We start from the raw sequence: 19418 nt of genomic DNA, 5'->3' as shown, positions 1-19418 counted from the left end.
AATATTTTAAAAATAAAGTATGTACGTTGTATTTTTAGACATAATGCTATTGCACATTTAATGGACTGCAGTAAAATGTAAACCTAACTTCTATATACATAGGGAAACCAAAACATTTACTTTGCCTTGCTTTATTGTGATACATGCTTGACTGCAATGGTCTAGAAACAAACTGGCAATTTCTGCACGAGTAAGCCTGTATATTTTGGACAGAATCAAAATACTAATGTACTGGATATAAGAGGTAAGGAAAAGAAGGGAATCAAGGATTAAAAACAAAACAAATTGGGGCACCTGGGTGGCTCAGTTGGTTAAGCATCCAACTCTTGGTTTTGGCTCAGGTCATGATCTCAGGATTCCTGAGTTTGAGCCCCACATTGTGCTCTGTGCTGACAGCACGGAGCCTGGTTAGGATCCTCCCTCTCCCTCTCTCTGCCTCTTCCCCACTAGGTGCACTTTCTCCCTCCCTCTCTCACACACCAAATAAATAAATAAATAATAAAATTTCATTTTAAAGCATTATCTTATAAAAAGCAAAACCAGACCATGAGGAGAGTGTTTCAAGGCTAGAATATTGATGGGTAGGTAAAAGGGAGGAATGTTTTCCAGGGAACAATCAATCAATCTCTGACATGATTTTCATTGCATAAATCTTTCTCAAGAAGAGTGAACCATTTAAAGGGAGAATAAAATGGGAAAAATGCCACAGTTCACATATTCATTGTGTTCTTTTGAATTTTTATTTAAATTTCTAACTCCTTTGGATCACCACGAGGATGTACGTCCTAATAAAGATGAAAACATAACTCCATTTGGAAATGCTTTAACACATTATATATCAAAATGAAGTAACACAAAGAAACTTTTTTAAACATGGGATTTCTCTCTAAAGCTTAAATGTGAGGCAGACAGATGTCTGACTTTAAAACAGATGGAACCTCAGAACATTTCCAGGATACATAAAACTGAATTGTGTTATATTTTATGTCTGAGGCAGCTAACCAATACAAATTGATAGCTAGGGTTTCTGTACTTTTTAAAAAATCTTCCCATTCCAACATCCAATTTAACAATTCAGTGTTTCTTTTGTAATCCTGTGACCATTCCAGAATGTATATGATTTTTTATAATTTGTTCTGTGATTTGGAATCTTTACTGTGTGCATATGTCATCTATTATATACATACATAAATATATATATATATATAATATATATATACACACACACAAAATACTACATACATACTCAATAATAAATATTATAAACTTATGGAACCCAACATAGGTATTCTGATACACACACACAAATACAAGTTGTCACTAATAAAATGAGTTTATTTTATATTAAAGTTTTCAAAAAACACATCTGTAAAATTACCCCCAGACTAGGCCTAAAGATAGCCTTTACAAAGAGTTTAAAAAATTATAAAACTGCTTTCTCTTAACTATTAAAGTACACAGATTTAAGAGGTGTTAGAGGTGAAAATGTTAATTCATGGTCAATTTTTAAAAAGTTAATGTACAATAAATCTGTAGGACACTACCAGTAGACGAAATCTTAAGCATTTAGAGGAAAAAGCCATATTTTTCTTTCACAAAGTTTTACTCAGTAAAACTTAATAAACTTAAGTAAATGTAAATGCTGTTTACTAAGAAATATACACTGCCTACCACAGTAATAATGATCGCCTCAAAATCACCAATTTGCTTTGTCAATGAATCAGCCTATACAGGACAACATTTAGGAAACTGCTTGTCAATACATATTAACTCCTTAATCTTCCCAATACGAGAAAATCAAAATAAAAATTTAGTCCGTTCCAATTAAACATACAAATTACTAATATTTCATAGAAGGTAACATTGGGTTATTTTTAACAACACAATAGTTCAAGTATTACAGAAGCTCAAACTGTGTTATTTAAAAAAAAAGACATGAAATAAAATGTATTTATCTAACCAGTGTTTTACAGAAATTTGGAGTATTTACATATTTTATAACACTGTAGAAATCTTTGGTGGTGACATATGGATTAGTTCCCTGAAAATATTTTAATAATTTTGTTCCATCAATCTGTATAGTCAAGTACTTATAATTAGCAAATGCTGACACTTAACCACTTTCTAGTCAAATCCACGTACATATATGGAATAGTGACTCGTGTGGAGGGGATCTTGTGCAGGACCTAGGTGGGTTTACATAATTAATTACTTAGCAATAAGACATACTTCTGGCTCTTTTTTATCCCAGAAAAAGCATGGTAAACTGAAGAATAGATCAACTGTCACTTCCAAAACCTCTGGAAATAGTTAATATTAGTGCACAAGTTGAAGAAATATATAATAAAACACCAGCTACAATTTCTGCATAAACTTCAACAGTCACCAAAATAGCGCCCTTAAATAGGCTTGCGCAGCGTCTGATGCCCATTCACCAAATGGTGGTGGTGGGAAAGCAAGGCACTGTGGTCTAGAGATAAAGTTCCTTCTTTTAAAAGCAGTGGATTCAAAAGCAGAGAAACAAAAAATGGCCTGCTCCACTTTAAAAGAGGCTAAGATTTGTGAGCTTATCATACAAAGTTCAAAGGAAAGGGCATGCTAAAACACACACAAGAGAAAAGCAGCAAAATCTCAGAAATGTAAGAAAAGGAGAGAAAGGAAGTAATAGAACAGCAAAATGACATCCACTGCCTGTAAGGATGTAACAGGAGAAATAGATCAGAGGGAACACTGTGTGGAGAGAGAGATTTAAAAAGGACATTCATTACCTCTTTGAGACTGGTCTTGTCTTTGTTTGTAGGAGTGTAAAGGGATAAATAATCCCTCCGATTTAGAGCAGTATTTATGAGTTTACTATAATTACAGAATAGGTTTAATACTTTAGTCTTAGGAAACACAAAGTGGCACAGAGCAGCCCCCAGAGGTAATGTTTTTATATAAAGTCACTTACATGACTTTGTCAGGCAACTCGAGATGACGCTGCCTTTGGGTTGGAAAGAGAAACGTGGTGTAGCATTTACATTGGTAAGTCTAGGACTAGGCAACGTAAATAAAAACTCTCTTCCAAGAGTTTATTATCAGGATTTCTAGGAATTTTGAACACAAATGAGTCTTTTTAGAAAACTAAAAGGCTAAAAATTAGTCACGGTAAAGTAATGAAGACACTCATAGAATTAAACTTTCAGAGAAACAAAGTTGAGGGAATTTTTTCTTGGTGTCATATATCAAGAATGTGAGAGAGTCTAGATAATGTTTTAAGAGAATGTATCAAGAGAAATGTATGAATTAAACTAAGGTAGTCCTAAGTAAACATTCTATCCTCTGCCAACAATCCGAGGAGGTCCTGAATATACATTGCCAGCTGGTTTCACTTCTTAAAAGGTAGAAAGGTCAAAGATCTCACACATCTCACTCATTGTTTTCTCTTTTGGACAAACAGAACAGTCAAGTAAATTATCTGAATGGTTACAACTGTACCAATTTGATGAGTGATCACTAAAACCACCACCATTAACAGAGTTAATGCATAGTTATCAGTGCAACCTAAGAAAGCCTCCACATTTAGTAACTCACAATCTCTTGGATTAAAATATATTTTTCTAATATCTATTCTAATAGTTTCTAGTATGTAAGATTAACATCTGTATTTTGCATTGGCACCTATATTCAGGAAATGATCTCAGCCAGAAAGATGAGTGATTCAAATGTAGTCAATACGGATTTATAAGTCAGCAGCACATAGGAGGTCAACCTTGTGAATGGACTGACTGCTGGATAATTTCGTGACTCTGTTTCACAAAAGCTACTACTTTTTTTTTTTTAAAGCTACTGCTTCTAAATGCTGAAAATGTCACCAGTGTTAACAAAAACATGCTAAGTGTGACTACCAATGTAGGGTTAAATATGGAAAACTAGTTGATGTGTAAAACAGCTTCTTATCTATAGAGGAGAGAATTAAAAATAGTTAAAGTTGGGCAATTAGGTATATTTTCATATTATTAGAACCTAACAAATTTAACAAATGAAACCCACAGGAAAAGAGATGATGAAATTCGAGGCATAAATGTGACATGTCAGGATATGACCAATAACAATAAAGTGTCAGTAAAGCTTAAAATAAATGTACAGTCGTAAATAAGTAAACAATTTTCAAGTGTGCAAAACTAGTCAGGAATAAAAGTGCTATGTGGAGACCTGGCTTTCAAATATTTGTTTCGAAAACGTTCAGCTGATGGTGGAAAAACCGACAAGTATGTTAAAAGTAAAAATTTGAAGAATATATAAAACACACTATATCTTACATTATGCCCTTGTCCTATCACTGCTGATCAGAGGCCTATCTAATTACTATCCTCATGTGATAGATATAACATAAACGGAGGTAAACACAATACAATACCACAAAGGCTGATGTATCTTAAACTGTAAAAAGACTCTTTTCAAGTATACTGTGGGTTTGTGTTTCATCTTAATGTCCCGGGCACTCAATATTGTTGAGGAATTTGAAAACAGATAACACAATTTTCTACTATTTCTGAGATATATATGTATATCTATAAATGTATACATATATGTATACATATATATGTAAATGTATACATATATATGTATATGTATACATTGTATATACATATGTACATATGTATACATATATATGTATATGTATACATATGTATATACATATGTACATATGTATACATATATAGATATACATATATATATATATATAAGCTTTGCATAATTACCTGGAGTAGTCAGGACATGGAAGTAATGGTTAAAGAAATAAAAGCTACTTAGATTGATGAAAATAAACCCTATCACCGCCACAGTTTAAAGTATTATTTTAACGTGTAAATCCTGGATAATGTTAGAAGAAAAGCTGATGGATTAGCATAACTTGTCTTGGGATCTTGAGGTGCAGATGACTAAAAATACACCTGTGGTCTCTTCTTCACTTTATATTTTAGTGACCCATATCGCACCTGAAGAGAGAAATGTGTCATTATTACAAATTAGATGATTACTTTTCAACTTAGAACTTAATAGCTCATGATCATAGTAATATTTTTTAAAGCTTTTCTAATATAAAGAATCAATTATCCTATAAGTGTGTATTCAAAAGACATGGCTACTTATATAACATTATAAAAACATTAACTGTTCTTATTTGTGCTTCACCTGGTAGGTCAATGAACATTGCTCACAATGATCTGACCATTCACTGGAATCCTCCTTTCCAGACACAAAGACAGTCTATTATTATAGATAAACTTCTAGTTAGTCCTCATACAGGGTTGGTTCAAAGAAAACTATGTAGTTATTTTTGTCAGTTGCTTTCTTTGCTTAGGCGTAGGGCTGGCACTGGGTGCTCATGACAACCATATGATTTGCTATATAAGAATACCATCTTCTGCTTACAGGGGAAGACTAGGAATTTATCATTTTGCAAACTTCCAGAGATCCTAATATATCCGATCTGAATAAAGAATTTTTTTTAATTAAAAATTTTTTTTAAAATGTTTTTTATTTATTTATGTTGAGAGAGAGAGAGACAGCAGGGGCAGGGGAGGGGCAGAGAGACAGGGAGACAGAGACTCCAAGCAGGCTCTACACTGTCAGTGCAGAGCCCGAGGCGGGGCTTAAACTACCCAACGGTGAGATCATGACCTGAGCCAAAATCAAGAGTCTGATGCTCAACTGACTGAGCGACCCAGGCACCCCTTGAATAAATAATTTTTTTTAAAGTTTATTTATTTACTTTGAGGGAGAGATAGAGCGAGCAGGGGGAGGGGCAGAGAGAGAGAGAGAGAGAGAATCCCAAGCAGGCTCCACACTGCCAGAGCAGAGCCTGACGTGGGGCTTGAACTCACAAACTGTGAGCTCATGACCTGAGCTGAAACCAAGAGTTAGGTGCTTAACTGACTGAGCCACCCAGGTTCTTCCTGAAGAAAGAATTTTAAATGTAACTGCTGATGTACCACTGGGTTCCTTCCTTTATGGATCGCTAATATCCTGGATGATAATGCCTTCAACACCAATCATTAGGAAAACAACTCTGTACAGGACTAACCTCTTTGCGGCCTTTCACGGTTTTCACGGATTTCATGCTTTGCGATCTTCGAAGCCCTTTGTGCGTTAACATCTCATCATCTGAATACGGCCCTTCGGCTTCTTCATCGGTTTTCTCATCTCCGTCTTTCAGCGGAATTCCATAACCTAAACAGGTCAAAACCAGCATGTTTCGGGGAAAGGACACCGCTCCATCTGAGCACACTTCGATGCATGGTCTGCATTTGCCTGCTTACTCCTTCCTCTCCCTTTCTCCTCTGGAATGTGCTCCCCGCCCTTTATCATCAATCATTGCCCTGTGCACTATTCTAGATGAGGCTCATAACTCACTTCTTCCCCTGACTATTCCTATTTTCACCATGCATTTTTCAGAATGATTTTAAATAATTGATTTTTGAGGAGGTAACACTTTGTCCAAAACTCAGAGAACATAAGCAGATCTCCTCCCTGCCCTTTCTCCTTTTCCTGAACTCTAAACAATCTAAGCAATTTTGTGTTTCATTTAGTCATTTGTGCCTTTGACTTTAGTTAGAAATTAAGGGTTTCTTCCCACTGTGTGTCAAAACTTTTGTCAAGATTGGGAAAGGGAGGGTGAACGTAAGGAGTCAGATAAGACCCAAAGGGGCTAGAACTTTGAGAGAGGTTGGGGGTGGGGGGGGGCAGGCCATGGAGATGTTAAAGCAACACTGTTGCAGCTGCTGAGATGAAAGCCAGCCAGGCAGGCCTCAGCAATTACAAACACCACAGGCTACGATGACAGATGTTAGTCAAAGAAAACAGCCGCATCAGGAAGGTCAGCAAGAGGTCCTGCGGGTGTGCTAACAGGCCGCTGTGTGTTGCGACAAAAGACGGGTCATTGGCCAATATGCAAACTTGCGGGTAGTCAGGCTGGTTATTGTCAGGAAGTCTGACAGCATCCTGATGCCCAAGATTCAGAGACAGGAACACTCCCATTCCTGAAGCAGTGGTTATCAAGCTTAGTAGAGTTTATTAGTAAAGGCACATACTAAGAGTCAGAACTTACTAATACAAAGACTGCTAGGCCTAGGGTGGGGCTGAGAATCTATATTTCTATCAAGTTCCTAGGTGATGCTTATCCTAGGGTCCAGGGCTCGAAACATTTGAGAACCATTGCCTGGATGGAGCAAGAGAGGGGCCCAAGTCTGTGGCAAGAAGAGTGCTAGGCAAGTTATCAAGACAAGGGTGAGGTTACAAGGCCCCATTAAGTTTCAAATTCTCCTTTAATAAAGATAAGGAGCATAAATACCTACATCTTCAGGTGAGAAAAAAGTAGTTTTTCCAGGCTCAGGTGGGGGCAGTGGATGGACTTCTTGCATGTGAAGAAAAAGATACTGAACAAACGTTTATTAATCCGCTCTCCCAGGCCATGAGTAACTTGAGACTCACTGAGCAAACCATGAAGAGTTGTTAATAAGCTTTTTTGTCTCATAATAAGAGACATACCTTTAGATGTAAATTATGCAAGCACAATTTTATGCTGCCAGACTACTAGGCTAAAAATTAGGGAGGATTTGGGGATAGAATCGGTCATGATTTAGGCCAAGATCAATTGTCCCCCCACTCCTCCCCCGTCAGTCCAAGGAATTGTGTTCCAGGTAGAACAGAGAGCACTTGCCGGGAGCGAGGGCAGGGGGCACACGACTGCTTAGAAGAGCTGCAAGCAGGCCAGTGTGGCCAGGGGAGGGGAACGGTCAGTGGTCCTGGGAAGATGCTTCTGATGGGATGGGATTGGAACCTTATTCAAAAGATGATTATATACACACCTTATTCTTTCTTTGTTTCCCAATTTCAGGTAACAAATCTTATTAGCTTTCTAATTATGGTTTCAGAGAAAGTTAATGGATTGATTCATTATTTCACAATATTCAAAAAATTCTATGTGTTTGGCAGTGCGCTGTATTATGGGGATACAGTGATGAAAAAGACACAACTGTCATCTTTTACCCTAAGAAACTTAGTCCAACAAGGGAAGGGAACAGACTTTAACAGGCATGACAGCACTATAATAGATGCTGTAAATTGAAGATAAGGATGGGGTGGGTGCTATGGGAGCCTACAGTAAGATAATTAACTCAGCCTGGGGGTGGGGGAAAGTGGGCTGTGAGAGAGGACTTCTTGTAGGAGGTGGTGGCTAACTTCTGGAAGCCTCATGATTCAATACAGCCAGCACATGATGGAGTGGGAGAACAAGGCAGGGGAGCGAATACACCACATGCTACTGAGTTTGGACTTCACCAGAGAGCAACGGGGGGGGGGGGGGGGGGGGGCTGAGGCATTTTAAGCGGAGGGTGATATGATTACACTTGGGTTCTTTCAGAGATTCCTTTTGCACTTTGGGGAATGAAGTGGATGACACAGGACACAGGGAGGTTACTGCAGTATGGCAGGTCAGAGATGACGGGGTCCAAGGAGCAAAGACAGAGACAGGAGCCAGATTTGGGATCCACAAGGAGATGAAATTGACAAGTTTAACTTAGCAATTGATTAAACCAAACTATGCGTCTAAGAGCGAGGAGTCAAGTCAAATATCTTTGCTAAAATATGCATTTTTCTATTCCACTTAAAACCTGGAAACGAGTATGTATGAACATTCTGCTGTGAGTGCTGGAAATAGTGTTAATCAAAGTTGTCCAAGGATTTAAAAGTGTTCAGAGTAGGAGGGAGACCTGAGACTATAAGGGAAGCCCAAATCTGGGTGTCCTATCACAGTAGGCACTAAGTGAGATGGCTGAGTGGTTTACAGGTCTGCCAAGCCCAGGGAAAGCGAAACTAGTGGGGTACTGCGGGGCCATACAAAGGTGATGCTAAGTTTACATTAGTGATCTACGCTGGACGGAGTCGTTCCACACACATTCCTGAGGAGCAGTGACTGGGACCCAAGCCTGAGGAGCCTGTATTGCCCGGGGTCCTGTAGATGTCTGGCCAGCTTCAGCCCAAAGCTCTGTTACCATTTTAGGAAACCAACAGATGCTTTTGCAAACTGACCTGGTATTCACAGCTCACACATGTTACAGTTGGTATATTTTAAGTTTTCCCATCTTATATTAATATAGGTGTAGAATCACAGAAAGTTTGACCTGGAAGGCACCCTGGACCTCTTAGAGGACTTCACTGCCTACTAGCTGTGAGAGCCAAAGTACATCTTGCCTCTCTCCAGGCCTTTCTTTTCTTTTTTAAATGTTATTTTTTTATTTTTTGAGAAAGATAGAGGGGGAGAGGGAGACAGAGAGAGAGAGAGAGCAAGAAGGGGAGGGGCAGAGACAGAGGGAGAGAGAGACTCCAGAGCAGGTTCCGTGTTGCCAGCACAGAGCCCGATGTGGGGCTTGAACCCACAAGCCGTGAAACCGTGACGTGAGCCGAAGTTGGACGCTTAACTGACTGAGCTACCAAGGCTCACCAGGCCTTTGTTTTCTTAAATGGTAACGTAGTGAGACAGATGAAAGATGATGGATAAGTTTCCATGTGAATGTGAACTCTGACCCCGCTGAGCTGTTGGGAACATTATGTTGAGGGGGACTGTGAACTAGTGTCGTAAAGTGCCACAGTCCTTCAGCAATGTCTGCCACCATGGGCACGGGAGCAGGGAGCAGGCATGTCACCCATCTGCCATCTTTGACGAAAGCATCTCTAAGGTCGCTACCTACTCAAATTATTTGAATTCAGAGTTCCAGCCCCAACTGTCTCCCTAAGTGTAGCCTTTTTATAAATTAAAAAGAGAAAGAATAAGAATTAGCTTAGGAACCTTGGATACCTCATTTATGTCATTGACTATGTCAAGGACTATCTTGACAGGTAATTTAATCTCCTTATGTCTCAGTTTCATTATCTGAAAAATAAGTATAAAATATTTAACCTGTATAGTCATCTTAAGGATTAAGTAAATATGTAAAGCACCTAAAACAAAGAATATGTGCTTTATTTCTTTATGTGCTGGTACTAAAACTGAATATTGAGCCAATTTTAAATAATATGGGAGAAGCAGTTTCTTTGCAGAAAAAACATTCCCACTTATCACAACGTGGTGTTCTTTCAAGGGATGTGAACATCATGTTCAAGGAGTCCATTTTCTTACAGAAATGCATCTGGAAGGAGCTCTTTTTGCCATGGTGACAACATGAAGATTTGAATAGCTTCATCAAAGCAGAATTTTTCTTGACCAGCCAACCTCAAACCAGTCAGAGCAGGCCATGAGGAGTTTTCAAAATGGACCCACTTTTCCAAATAATTTGAGTTTGCTTGTGTGAACAAGCAGATCATCTGGGGTAAATTAATCACATGAACCAGTAAAGAGACTTTGCAATGTGAATGTGATTACCACACTGAAAAACTTATTTTTTTCTTGAGGAATTTTGGAAGTAAATGAAATAAAAAATAATTCATGACCTAAAAATTGAGTACCTGAGTTGTTTTTCAAAAGAAAGAGTACTGTTCTTTCTGATTTAGGAAATAGGTTGATTAGAAAAAAAAAAGATCACTGAAGTCCCATACTCGAACTGAACACTGTTAACATTTTAGCAATACCCTTCCAGACTCTTCCCTATGTATACACATTTGAAAAATAACTTACATATATTAATTCATTTCATCTATTTATTGTGTCTCTACAGTGTTGGATTATAACACACAGATTGTTTTGTTATTGTTTATTTCCCCACGATCTGGATATGTTTTTATGTCAGTAAGTAGAGAATGATATTATCAATTTTCGTGGCTAATAAACCATGCTTTTGCTTAACCATTTCTTTTAGGCGTTTAGTTTGTTCCAATATTATGTTACTATAAACAACGAGATAATTGTTCTTGTACCTACATCTTTGAACACTTGTCTGATTATTTCTTTATGACACAGTCTTAGAAGTTTCTTGGTGAGTTAGAGGGAATACATTTTGATAATTATTGCCAGATTGTCATCAAAAGGATTATTCCACTTTAAACTCTCATACAAAGTGTATGAGAGTGTTTGTTTCCCAACGTGCTTGCTGTGGTGATTTTCAAACATGTCCGCAAATTCTGACACTTTTCTCCTCTTCTATTAAATCTTTTTTCCTTTTTTCTTTTTAAGGTAATCTCTCTGCCCAATGCAGGGCTCAAGCTCACGACCCTGAGATCAAGAGTTGCACGCTCCACCAACTAAGCCAGCCAGGCGCCCCTCCTCCTCTCGTAGGTACCAGTCTCAACAAACTGCCATGAGGCGGAAGTGAGGCTGCATGACTTCTGCCACTTGGGTTGAAACACCCTCTCTGTGAGCTTTTAGCTGCCAGATAAGAAGCCCCCCACACTCTCAGAGACCATGTAGAGAGACGTAGAGAAGGAGAGGCCAGAGAAGCCCCAACTGTTTCAGCCATCACCTGTTTGAATCTTCACAGCTGAAACAGCACACATGTGAATGAAGAAGACTTTGAGATTCTGACTCGAGCCCCAGGTGCTGTTTGTAGCTGCCTAAGACCTTGAGCAAGATCTCCCTCCCTGAGCCCAGTCTCCCCCAGGTTCATGAGCAAAAAAATGACTGTGACTTTTTCAGGTCACTGTTTATAGTTCGTTACACAGAAACAGATAACTAGAATAATTACCAACACAGAGAGCACTGCTAATTAAAAAAATATTTTTGCCAATCTGGTGAGGAAAAATTACTGTCATTACTATTTTAATTTACTCTTTCTTTGTGTGTGAGGCTGAATGTCTTTTTCATGCTGTATTCTTTAGTAGAATTAACAATAATTGGCTTGAAAGAATTCTTTGTATTGTTAAAATCTGAACCCTTTGCCTGTATCACATGAGAATATTTCTTCTAGTTTGTTTTGTATGGTATGGAGTATTTTTCCCTTATATGTTATATATATATTTTTTATATAGAAAAACCTCTCAAGTTTTTCCCTTATGTCTTCTAGTTCTGGTTTAAATATATACTCAGGAATTTCCTACTATATTATAGCTTAGTATCTTATATTTAAGTCTTAATCTTTTAAGTATTTTGATGAAAGGTTTGAGATAGAGGAATAACTTCATCTTCTACCCCATCTTCTAAGTCTAGCAATTATCCTAACACCTCCCCCACCTTCCTGAAAGGCCATCATTCTCATCTGATAAATTTCCATGTATATCTTGGACTTATGTTTATATAGACTATTATTATCTTCTCTTCAACTCTTCCTGTCCTGGAACCTTATCACTTTTTAAAAAAGAAATTTTTTTAATGTTCATTGATTTTTTTTTTAATGTTTTTACTTATTTTTGAGACAGAGAGAGACAGAGCATGAGCAGGGGAGGCGCAGAGAGAGAGGGAGACACAGAATCTGAAGCAGGCTCCAGGCTCTGAGCTGTCAGCACAGAGCCCGATGGGGGGCTAGAACCCACGAACTGAGATCATGACCTGAGCTGAAGTTGGGTGCTCAACCAACTGAGCCACCCAGGCGCCCCGTTTGTTCATTGATTTTTGAGAGAGATAGACAGAGCATGAGCGGGGAGGGGCAGAGAGAGACAGACAGAATCTGAAGCAGGCTCCAGGCTCTGAGCTGTCAGCACAGAGTCCGATGTGGGGCTCAAGCTCTCACGAGCTGTGAGATCATGACCTGAACTGAAGTCAGATGCTTAATCGACTGAGCCACCCAGAAGCCCCTAAAAAAATATTATTTTTTTAATGTTTATTTTTGATAGAGAGAGAGAGGGAGAGAGAGAGAGACAGGGCATCAGCAGGGGAGGTGCAGAGAGAGAGGGAGATACAGAATCCAAAGCAGGCTCCAGGCTTGGAGCTGTCAGCACAGAGCCTGATCCGGGGCTTGAACCTACGAACCGTGAGATCATGACCTGAGCCGAAGTCAGACGCTTAACCAACTGAACCACCCAGGCGCCCTCTAAAAAAATATTTTTAAGACAGATTGTTTTTGTTAAATTTTTTCCTTAGGGAAGAGGGCTCAAAGTATGTACCATTCTGTAGGAAACTTAGGACTTGTGCAAAGTAATGCATATTAAAATTTTAATTTAATAACTGAATAAGTTCCTTTCTTGTACTGCTATTATTTACTTCATATTTCTCTAATCTTGTTGTTTTAATTTCATGGCTTAAAATCTAACAGAAGACCTAAATAGCATCTTACTACCTTAAAATATTTTAGCCCCATTATTTTAAGTTTAATAGATGAATATCACAAAAACAGCTACGCATTTTCATATTTGTAATCTTGTTTTCATTTAACTATTAGAATATCACTCTTAACCAATTCTAAAGTATAATTATGAATAAACTGCTGATAAAGTTGTCAGATAACTGTTCCAAATCAAGCAAAATATATACAGCAGACTCCACAATCAAAATCAGTATATCTAATTTTTAAATGTATATTAAGAAAATGCCTATATTATAAACTACTTTTACACTGTTAATGTATTAAGGATGATGGTTCAAAGTTCACTGGTTCTCATTCTTAAAAATATTACTACCTCAATCAATGGCTAATGCTTAATTACTACCTTTTAGGTAACAGCCACCAACTTGGTAAAGTTATTCATTCTACGGAGAACTCAGAAAAAGTTCACTATTTTTTGTCTGTAAGAAGGGACGGTTGTTTTATTTCTCAAATTGGTTTCAATGTAAAGGGTGATTTTTAACCTCCCTCAAAAGAAAACTACCTAAACACACACACACACACACACACCCCAAAAAGCCTTGTACCTTAAGGAGTTAATAATATATTAATAAGAAATGTCATAATGATCTTAATTTTCATCTGAGCCTTGAACTACAATTTTCTTATATGTGACAAAATAACTAAGGAGGTATGTCTTTTTATTTATGTGTATATTTCTAAGATCAGAATGCTTTATCAAAGTTTTAGAACATATCAACTATGCCATGCTCATAATTTATATTAGAAATACCTACAAGTTAGTTCTTGAACTAGACTATGGAATTTCAACATATTTTCCATTGTAGTAATCCTATTTACAAACTGAGTCACCCTTTGTCACCCACTTAAAACTTTTTATCTTGTGAGTCAATATCCTTATTTGTTCATAGCATTTACAATAAAGAGTGTTTAACTATAACACTCAGATGTCACCACATGACTTGAGTAGAAAGAGCACTGATCACAAGTCAGAACTGGTGCTGGTGGCAGGGAGGTGGTAATAATCACACTCAAGGTTTCTAAAAATTCATGGCAACACAAGAGGCTACTGTTACTCTCTTAGTTGGATTATCTCTGGAGTCAACAAAAGGCAAGCACCAACTTTATTCAGAGAAAATTTAGAGAACGAGAACTACAGTTAAGCGTAAATTTGCAACATAAGCTTAAAAGTAAATTTCCCTCTGCTCAAATTCAGATAGTTACCATGTATTATTTTAGTACCTACCTGGACTCAAAATTCTAATCGTGAAAGGAAAATATATTAAAACAAACAAACACACCTGCTGATTCACCGGAGACTGATTTACTTTTCTTTTTTGCTTCTTGTAGAGATTGGTATGATCTTTGTCCCACAGGCTCATCCCCTTGGATAGCTGTTAGATCGTGCATACTAAAACTTCGTAAACGTTCTGTTATTGCTCCTTGGCTCTATTTAACAGAGAAGTGAGAGATTCGAGGAAAAAAGTACACTTTAAAATACTTAGTATGCTTACATTTAAATTCCTCCCAACACTTTATCATGAAGCTTTATTGATTTTATTATGAAACTTTCAGAAAAGTTGAAAGAATTGGCAGAGTGAACACCCATATATTGTTTACATTTTCCTGTATTTTATCACATATCTACTATCAATCTATCCATAAATCCATTAAAAAACATTTTTTTTAATGTTTATTTTTGAGAGAGACAGAAACAGAGTGTGAGTGGTGGAGGGCAGAGAGAGAGGGAGACACAGGATCCCAAACAGGCTCCAGGCTCTGAGCTGTCAGCACAGAGCCCGACGTGGGGCTCGAACTCATGGACCGTGAGATCATGATCAGGGCTGAAGTTGGATGCTTAACTGACTGAGCCACCCAGGAGCCCCTCAATCCATTTTTTTAAAGTTTATTTATTTTGAGAGAGACAGAGCGAGTAGGGGAATGGCAGAGAGAGAGAGAGAGAGAGAGAGAGAGAATCTTAAGCAGGATCCGAGCTGCTAGCACAGAGCCTGACGTGGGGCTTGAACTCACGAAACCATGAGATTGTGAACTGAGCGGAAACCAAGAGTCAGAAGCTTAACCAACTGAGCCACCCAGGTGCCTCCATCAATTCATTTTTAAAATGCATTTCAAAGTAAGTTGTAGACATCAGTACATTGCACTCCCAAACATTTCAGTTTTGTAATTTATTTTAAATGTAAAAAAATGTATGATAAGCTTACCCTCAGAGTAGACAGCATTCATTATTTTGCTCTTGCCTAAAACTGGCACTTTGGGGTTTATGATTTAGAATAACTTTTTAAAGTAAAAGACATACTGTTTTAAAGATAAGCTAAGTCAGCAGTGGTAATGGTTCTACTTAGAACAAAGTAAAAAAAATTAAAAGTCAAAGAATCTTGGATGCAAAATGATATTTAGTTAATGAATTCACTATCTGGCAAGGTGTATGTACTACTATGCAATTTGACTTCAAATCATTTTAAAGCCTTAACAATATGATAGACAATGGGCACATGTGGGTACTTCATTTAAATTAAGTAAAATTAAATAAACTTAAAATGTAGTTTCTTACTTGCACATTTCAAATGCTCACTAGCCACATGTGACTAGAGGCTACTGTATTGGATAGAGCAGATACAGAACATTTCCATCACTATAGACAGTTCAGTGATTTTCATCAGTGCATGGCTCTGAAAGAGACCCTTCTGAACTTTACAGACCTAATTACATTTCTTTCCCAAATATAAAGAGAAAAAATAATTTCTAAATTTACCCACTTTGAAAATTTGCATAGCATACAGATGACTCATTTATACCTGCTTTAAAAATATTCTTTTAAAGGTTTTTTTACTCCTATTATTTCTTCTCACACATGCGAATTTATGATGGCCTCTAGTTATGATGTTACTGTAGAAACTCATCCATAATGGTCCATCTCTAAATTTCCAGATTTCAAAGGCTGAGGCACTATAAACATTTGGACATTACTATATTTTACACTGAAAAAAGATCTTCACTCAACTACTCTACTTCATATCATATTCATATTATGTCAAAACCAAAGGCCATTCCTATACCCCACTTGGACTTTGTATTTCTACTATATTTTTTACATTGTGAAAAGAAATGATTAAATTAAAGGGTCTGCATCCTCAATAAAAATAATTGGGTCCCATATATCTTTCCATTCTTGTCATGCCATATGTCCATCAACTGACAAATAGATAAAGAAGATGTGGTATATATGTACAATGGAATATTACTCAGCAATCAGAAAGAACAAAATCTTGCCATTCACAACAATGTGGAGTGAATTAGAGTGTATTATGTTAAGTGAAATAAGTCAGTCAGAGAAAGAAAAAACTGTATGATTTCCCTCTTATGTGGAATTTAAGAAACACAACAGATGATGAACATAGGGGAAAGGAAAAAAAAAAAAAACCACAGAGAAGGAGGCAAACCATGAAACACACTCTTAACAACAGAGAACAAACTGAGGGTTGCCGGAGGGAGGTGGGCAGGGGATGGGCTATATGGGGGATGGGCATTAAGGAGAACACTTGCTGTGTTGACCACTGGGTGTCATATGTAAGTGATGAATCACTAAATTCTACTCTTGAAACTAATATTACACTGTATGTTAACTAGCTAAAATTTAAATAAAAACTTGAAATATAATAAATAAATAAGTAAATACTCTTGTTATGGTTTAATCCATTGTACTTTCTTCCTCTTTATCAGATGTCCCTTTAAAGACACGTGAAAGAAGACATCAGAGACACACTAAAAGGAAATGACCAGTGCACATCTGAAACAGACCCTTTTGTTTGCTCACAACTATCATTTTCTCTACCCCACCTTTGTATTTCTGTGCCCCCTCACAGCAATTCTTGGCTTTCTACCTACTGCCAAACAGATGGTAACTGGTATACACATCTAGGACACCCTCTATCTGACTCAGGTGCTTTCCAAGACTGGCTGTAACCATCCAAACCCTCTCCCTCAAGAAAGAACATCTCAGAATGCAAGTAAGTCAAACTGCCACTGAATCAATCTAACATGATATCATCTACAAACTTTGGTATCTTTAACGAGTATAATCAATAAATTAGTTAGAGCATGCCTCACAAATGAACTCACACATTATTGTTAGTTCTATTGCTGTGCTGTGTATATCCTGTCTTCAGAGGAGGAATTTCAGAAACTAATTTTAGGCTTCTTGCATTCTCCTGGCATACTGGTATGGTACCGACGGTGAGCATGTAATAAGTAAACTAAATATTCTTTTTATGCCTCTTCTTTTTCATTGCTCTTGATGGCTAGAGAGTTCTCCATAGACAGCAGTGGGTTTTAATGTACCCACTGGCCTGGATAAGAGATGTTGGGCAGTGAACTCCAGGTGTGGTCGTGGGTATTCACACTGGTCGACTACACCATCCGCCAGGGGTTTGCTGCGGGGTTTAGATTAAAGGTGAGCAATGACCGACCCTGAGGTATCTGGATGAGCTATTTACAGCCTGAATTTTAATGGAGTTCTTAAGTAACCAAATCTGTAGCCCCAGGTATTATCAATGTCCTCAAGACTTAAAGGAAGGCCAAGTACTGTAGGGAAAAGCAAAAGGGGGCTGTACACGCTTTCTGAGGACTCCCAACACTTCAAAAGTCATTATCACCTCAAAAAACTGGGTTTTCCACTATATATGTTCTCAGGGGCTCAGAATAGAACTAATGTGTGAAGAGAGAATGCTGTATTGTGAACTTCAGAAACATGACATAAATTATAAATATCCAATGTGATCACTTTAAAGAAGTGTAATTTTAAAATATTCACATTTAGAGGCAGGCCTATTCCCTCCAATTTTAATATCTTCAGCACAAAAAAGTCTACTAACAAAGAAATTATGTTCATAATAAAATGTTAAGTGGAAATCCCTCCCCCTGACCTCTGAATTCTAAATCACATCCATAATATAGTTACAAGTATGTAGTTGTACAAGTACAACTACAAGTTACAAGTAGTATGGTTTAATGAGGCAGCAAAAATACGCAAAAATAGAAACTGTATGATGTTTAGGCAGATGGGATGGGCGATTTTATTCTTTTTCTCAACAATTTCTTTAATATTAAAAAATTAGTCATAAATAGATGGTATAGTGAAGTTTTTATTTGTTTGTTGTCTTAGATTTGAATACTATTTATTATAAACTGGATGAGATCCTGGTTTCTTTTAATTTCCTCCAATGCCTGGCTACAACTCTCCAAATGAATGAACATTTTCTAGTTTCATGGTGAAGTTTTAATTGTATTGTGTGTACTGTAAGAATTTCTGATCTATTTCCTGCTCATCTTCCCTATATCCACTCCCTTACTCCCATCATTAAGAGAAACACTGTTTTCTATTTTGAGGGAACAAGTAGGTTTTATAGTTGCTTGTCAATAACAATGCTAAAAGTACTGAGGTTTTGTTTAAATTAATAATGCTTTATTTTCTTCCATTTGGTTTACACTGTATTAAGCAATAAGTATAAGAAAAATGAAGAAACGTTCTAGTTTGCGGAGCAAAAGATGTGTGGAAACAGTAGTCTTAGTCATTAGTCAATAAGGAGGAAGGGAGTTACCATCCACAAAGGAAGTCAATATCTCAGATTTTAGGTCCTATTCTCTACAGAATTGCATCTACACTGCTTGTGTTAAAATTGATCCTAAAAATCGAAGAGAAAGGAACAGAAAGATTACGATGAGAACACAAAAATCAAAATAATTAAGAACACTTTTGCAGAATAGTTTACATTAAAAATGATCATCACCAGCAGCAGTGTTCCTAAACCCTTTGGGTGACTCAAAGTTCTCAGGGTTTGAATTTGAATGGGCCCGGAACATCCGTTTAAAATGAGAATGCGGGGCACCTGGGGGGGCTGAGTCCCTTGGTTGCCTGACTCATGGTTTCAGCTCAGGTCAAGATCTCCCTGAGTCCTGCATGGGGCTCTGTGCTGACAGTGAGGAGCCTACTAAGGATTCTCTCTCTCTCCCTTTCTCTCTCTGCCCCACCCACACATGCACACACTCTCTCTCTCTCTCTTTCTTACTCTCAAAATAAATAAATTAATTAAAATGAGAACACTTATAAGGGGCTGACTGGGTTGGGGTCCTGGGTTCAGATCTAACATGTTCATCCTCTGGGAAATATTCTTCAGCTGAGAAGTGGTAAAAGGGGACCCTGTATGT

The 19418-nt window shown here is 37.5% G+C and overlaps 1 protein-coding gene across 1 annotated transcript in view; it reads right to left on the bottom strand.

Annotated features, from left to right (window-relative positions):
- Positions 1 to 1317: 1317 nt before the first annotated feature.
- REEP3 (receptor accessory protein 3) overlaps positions 1318 to 19418 on the bottom strand; it is a 101719-nt gene continuing 83618 nt past the window's right edge. Inside the window, exons 6-8 of the mRNA XM_047826351.1 lie at positions 14495 to 14642; positions 6071 to 6216; positions 1318 to 4982 (exon numbers count right to left, since the gene is read on the bottom strand). Of these exons, the coding sequence (XP_047682307.1) occupies positions 4926 to 4982; positions 6071 to 6216; positions 14495 to 14642 (351 nt within the window). The 3' untranslated portion in view covers positions 1318 to 4925. The remainder of the gene's footprint in view (positions 4983 to 6070; positions 6217 to 14494; positions 14643 to 19418) is intronic.

Source organism: Prionailurus viverrinus, chromosome D2, assembly GCF_022837055.1.
Source record: "Prionailurus viverrinus isolate Anna chromosome D2, UM_Priviv_1.0, whole genome shotgun sequence".
Taxonomy (NCBI): domain Eukaryota; kingdom Metazoa; phylum Chordata; class Mammalia; order Carnivora; family Felidae; genus Prionailurus; species Prionailurus viverrinus.
The sequence above is the reverse complement of the archived record's forward strand: the minus strand, read 5'-3'. Positions and strand labels throughout refer to the sequence as shown.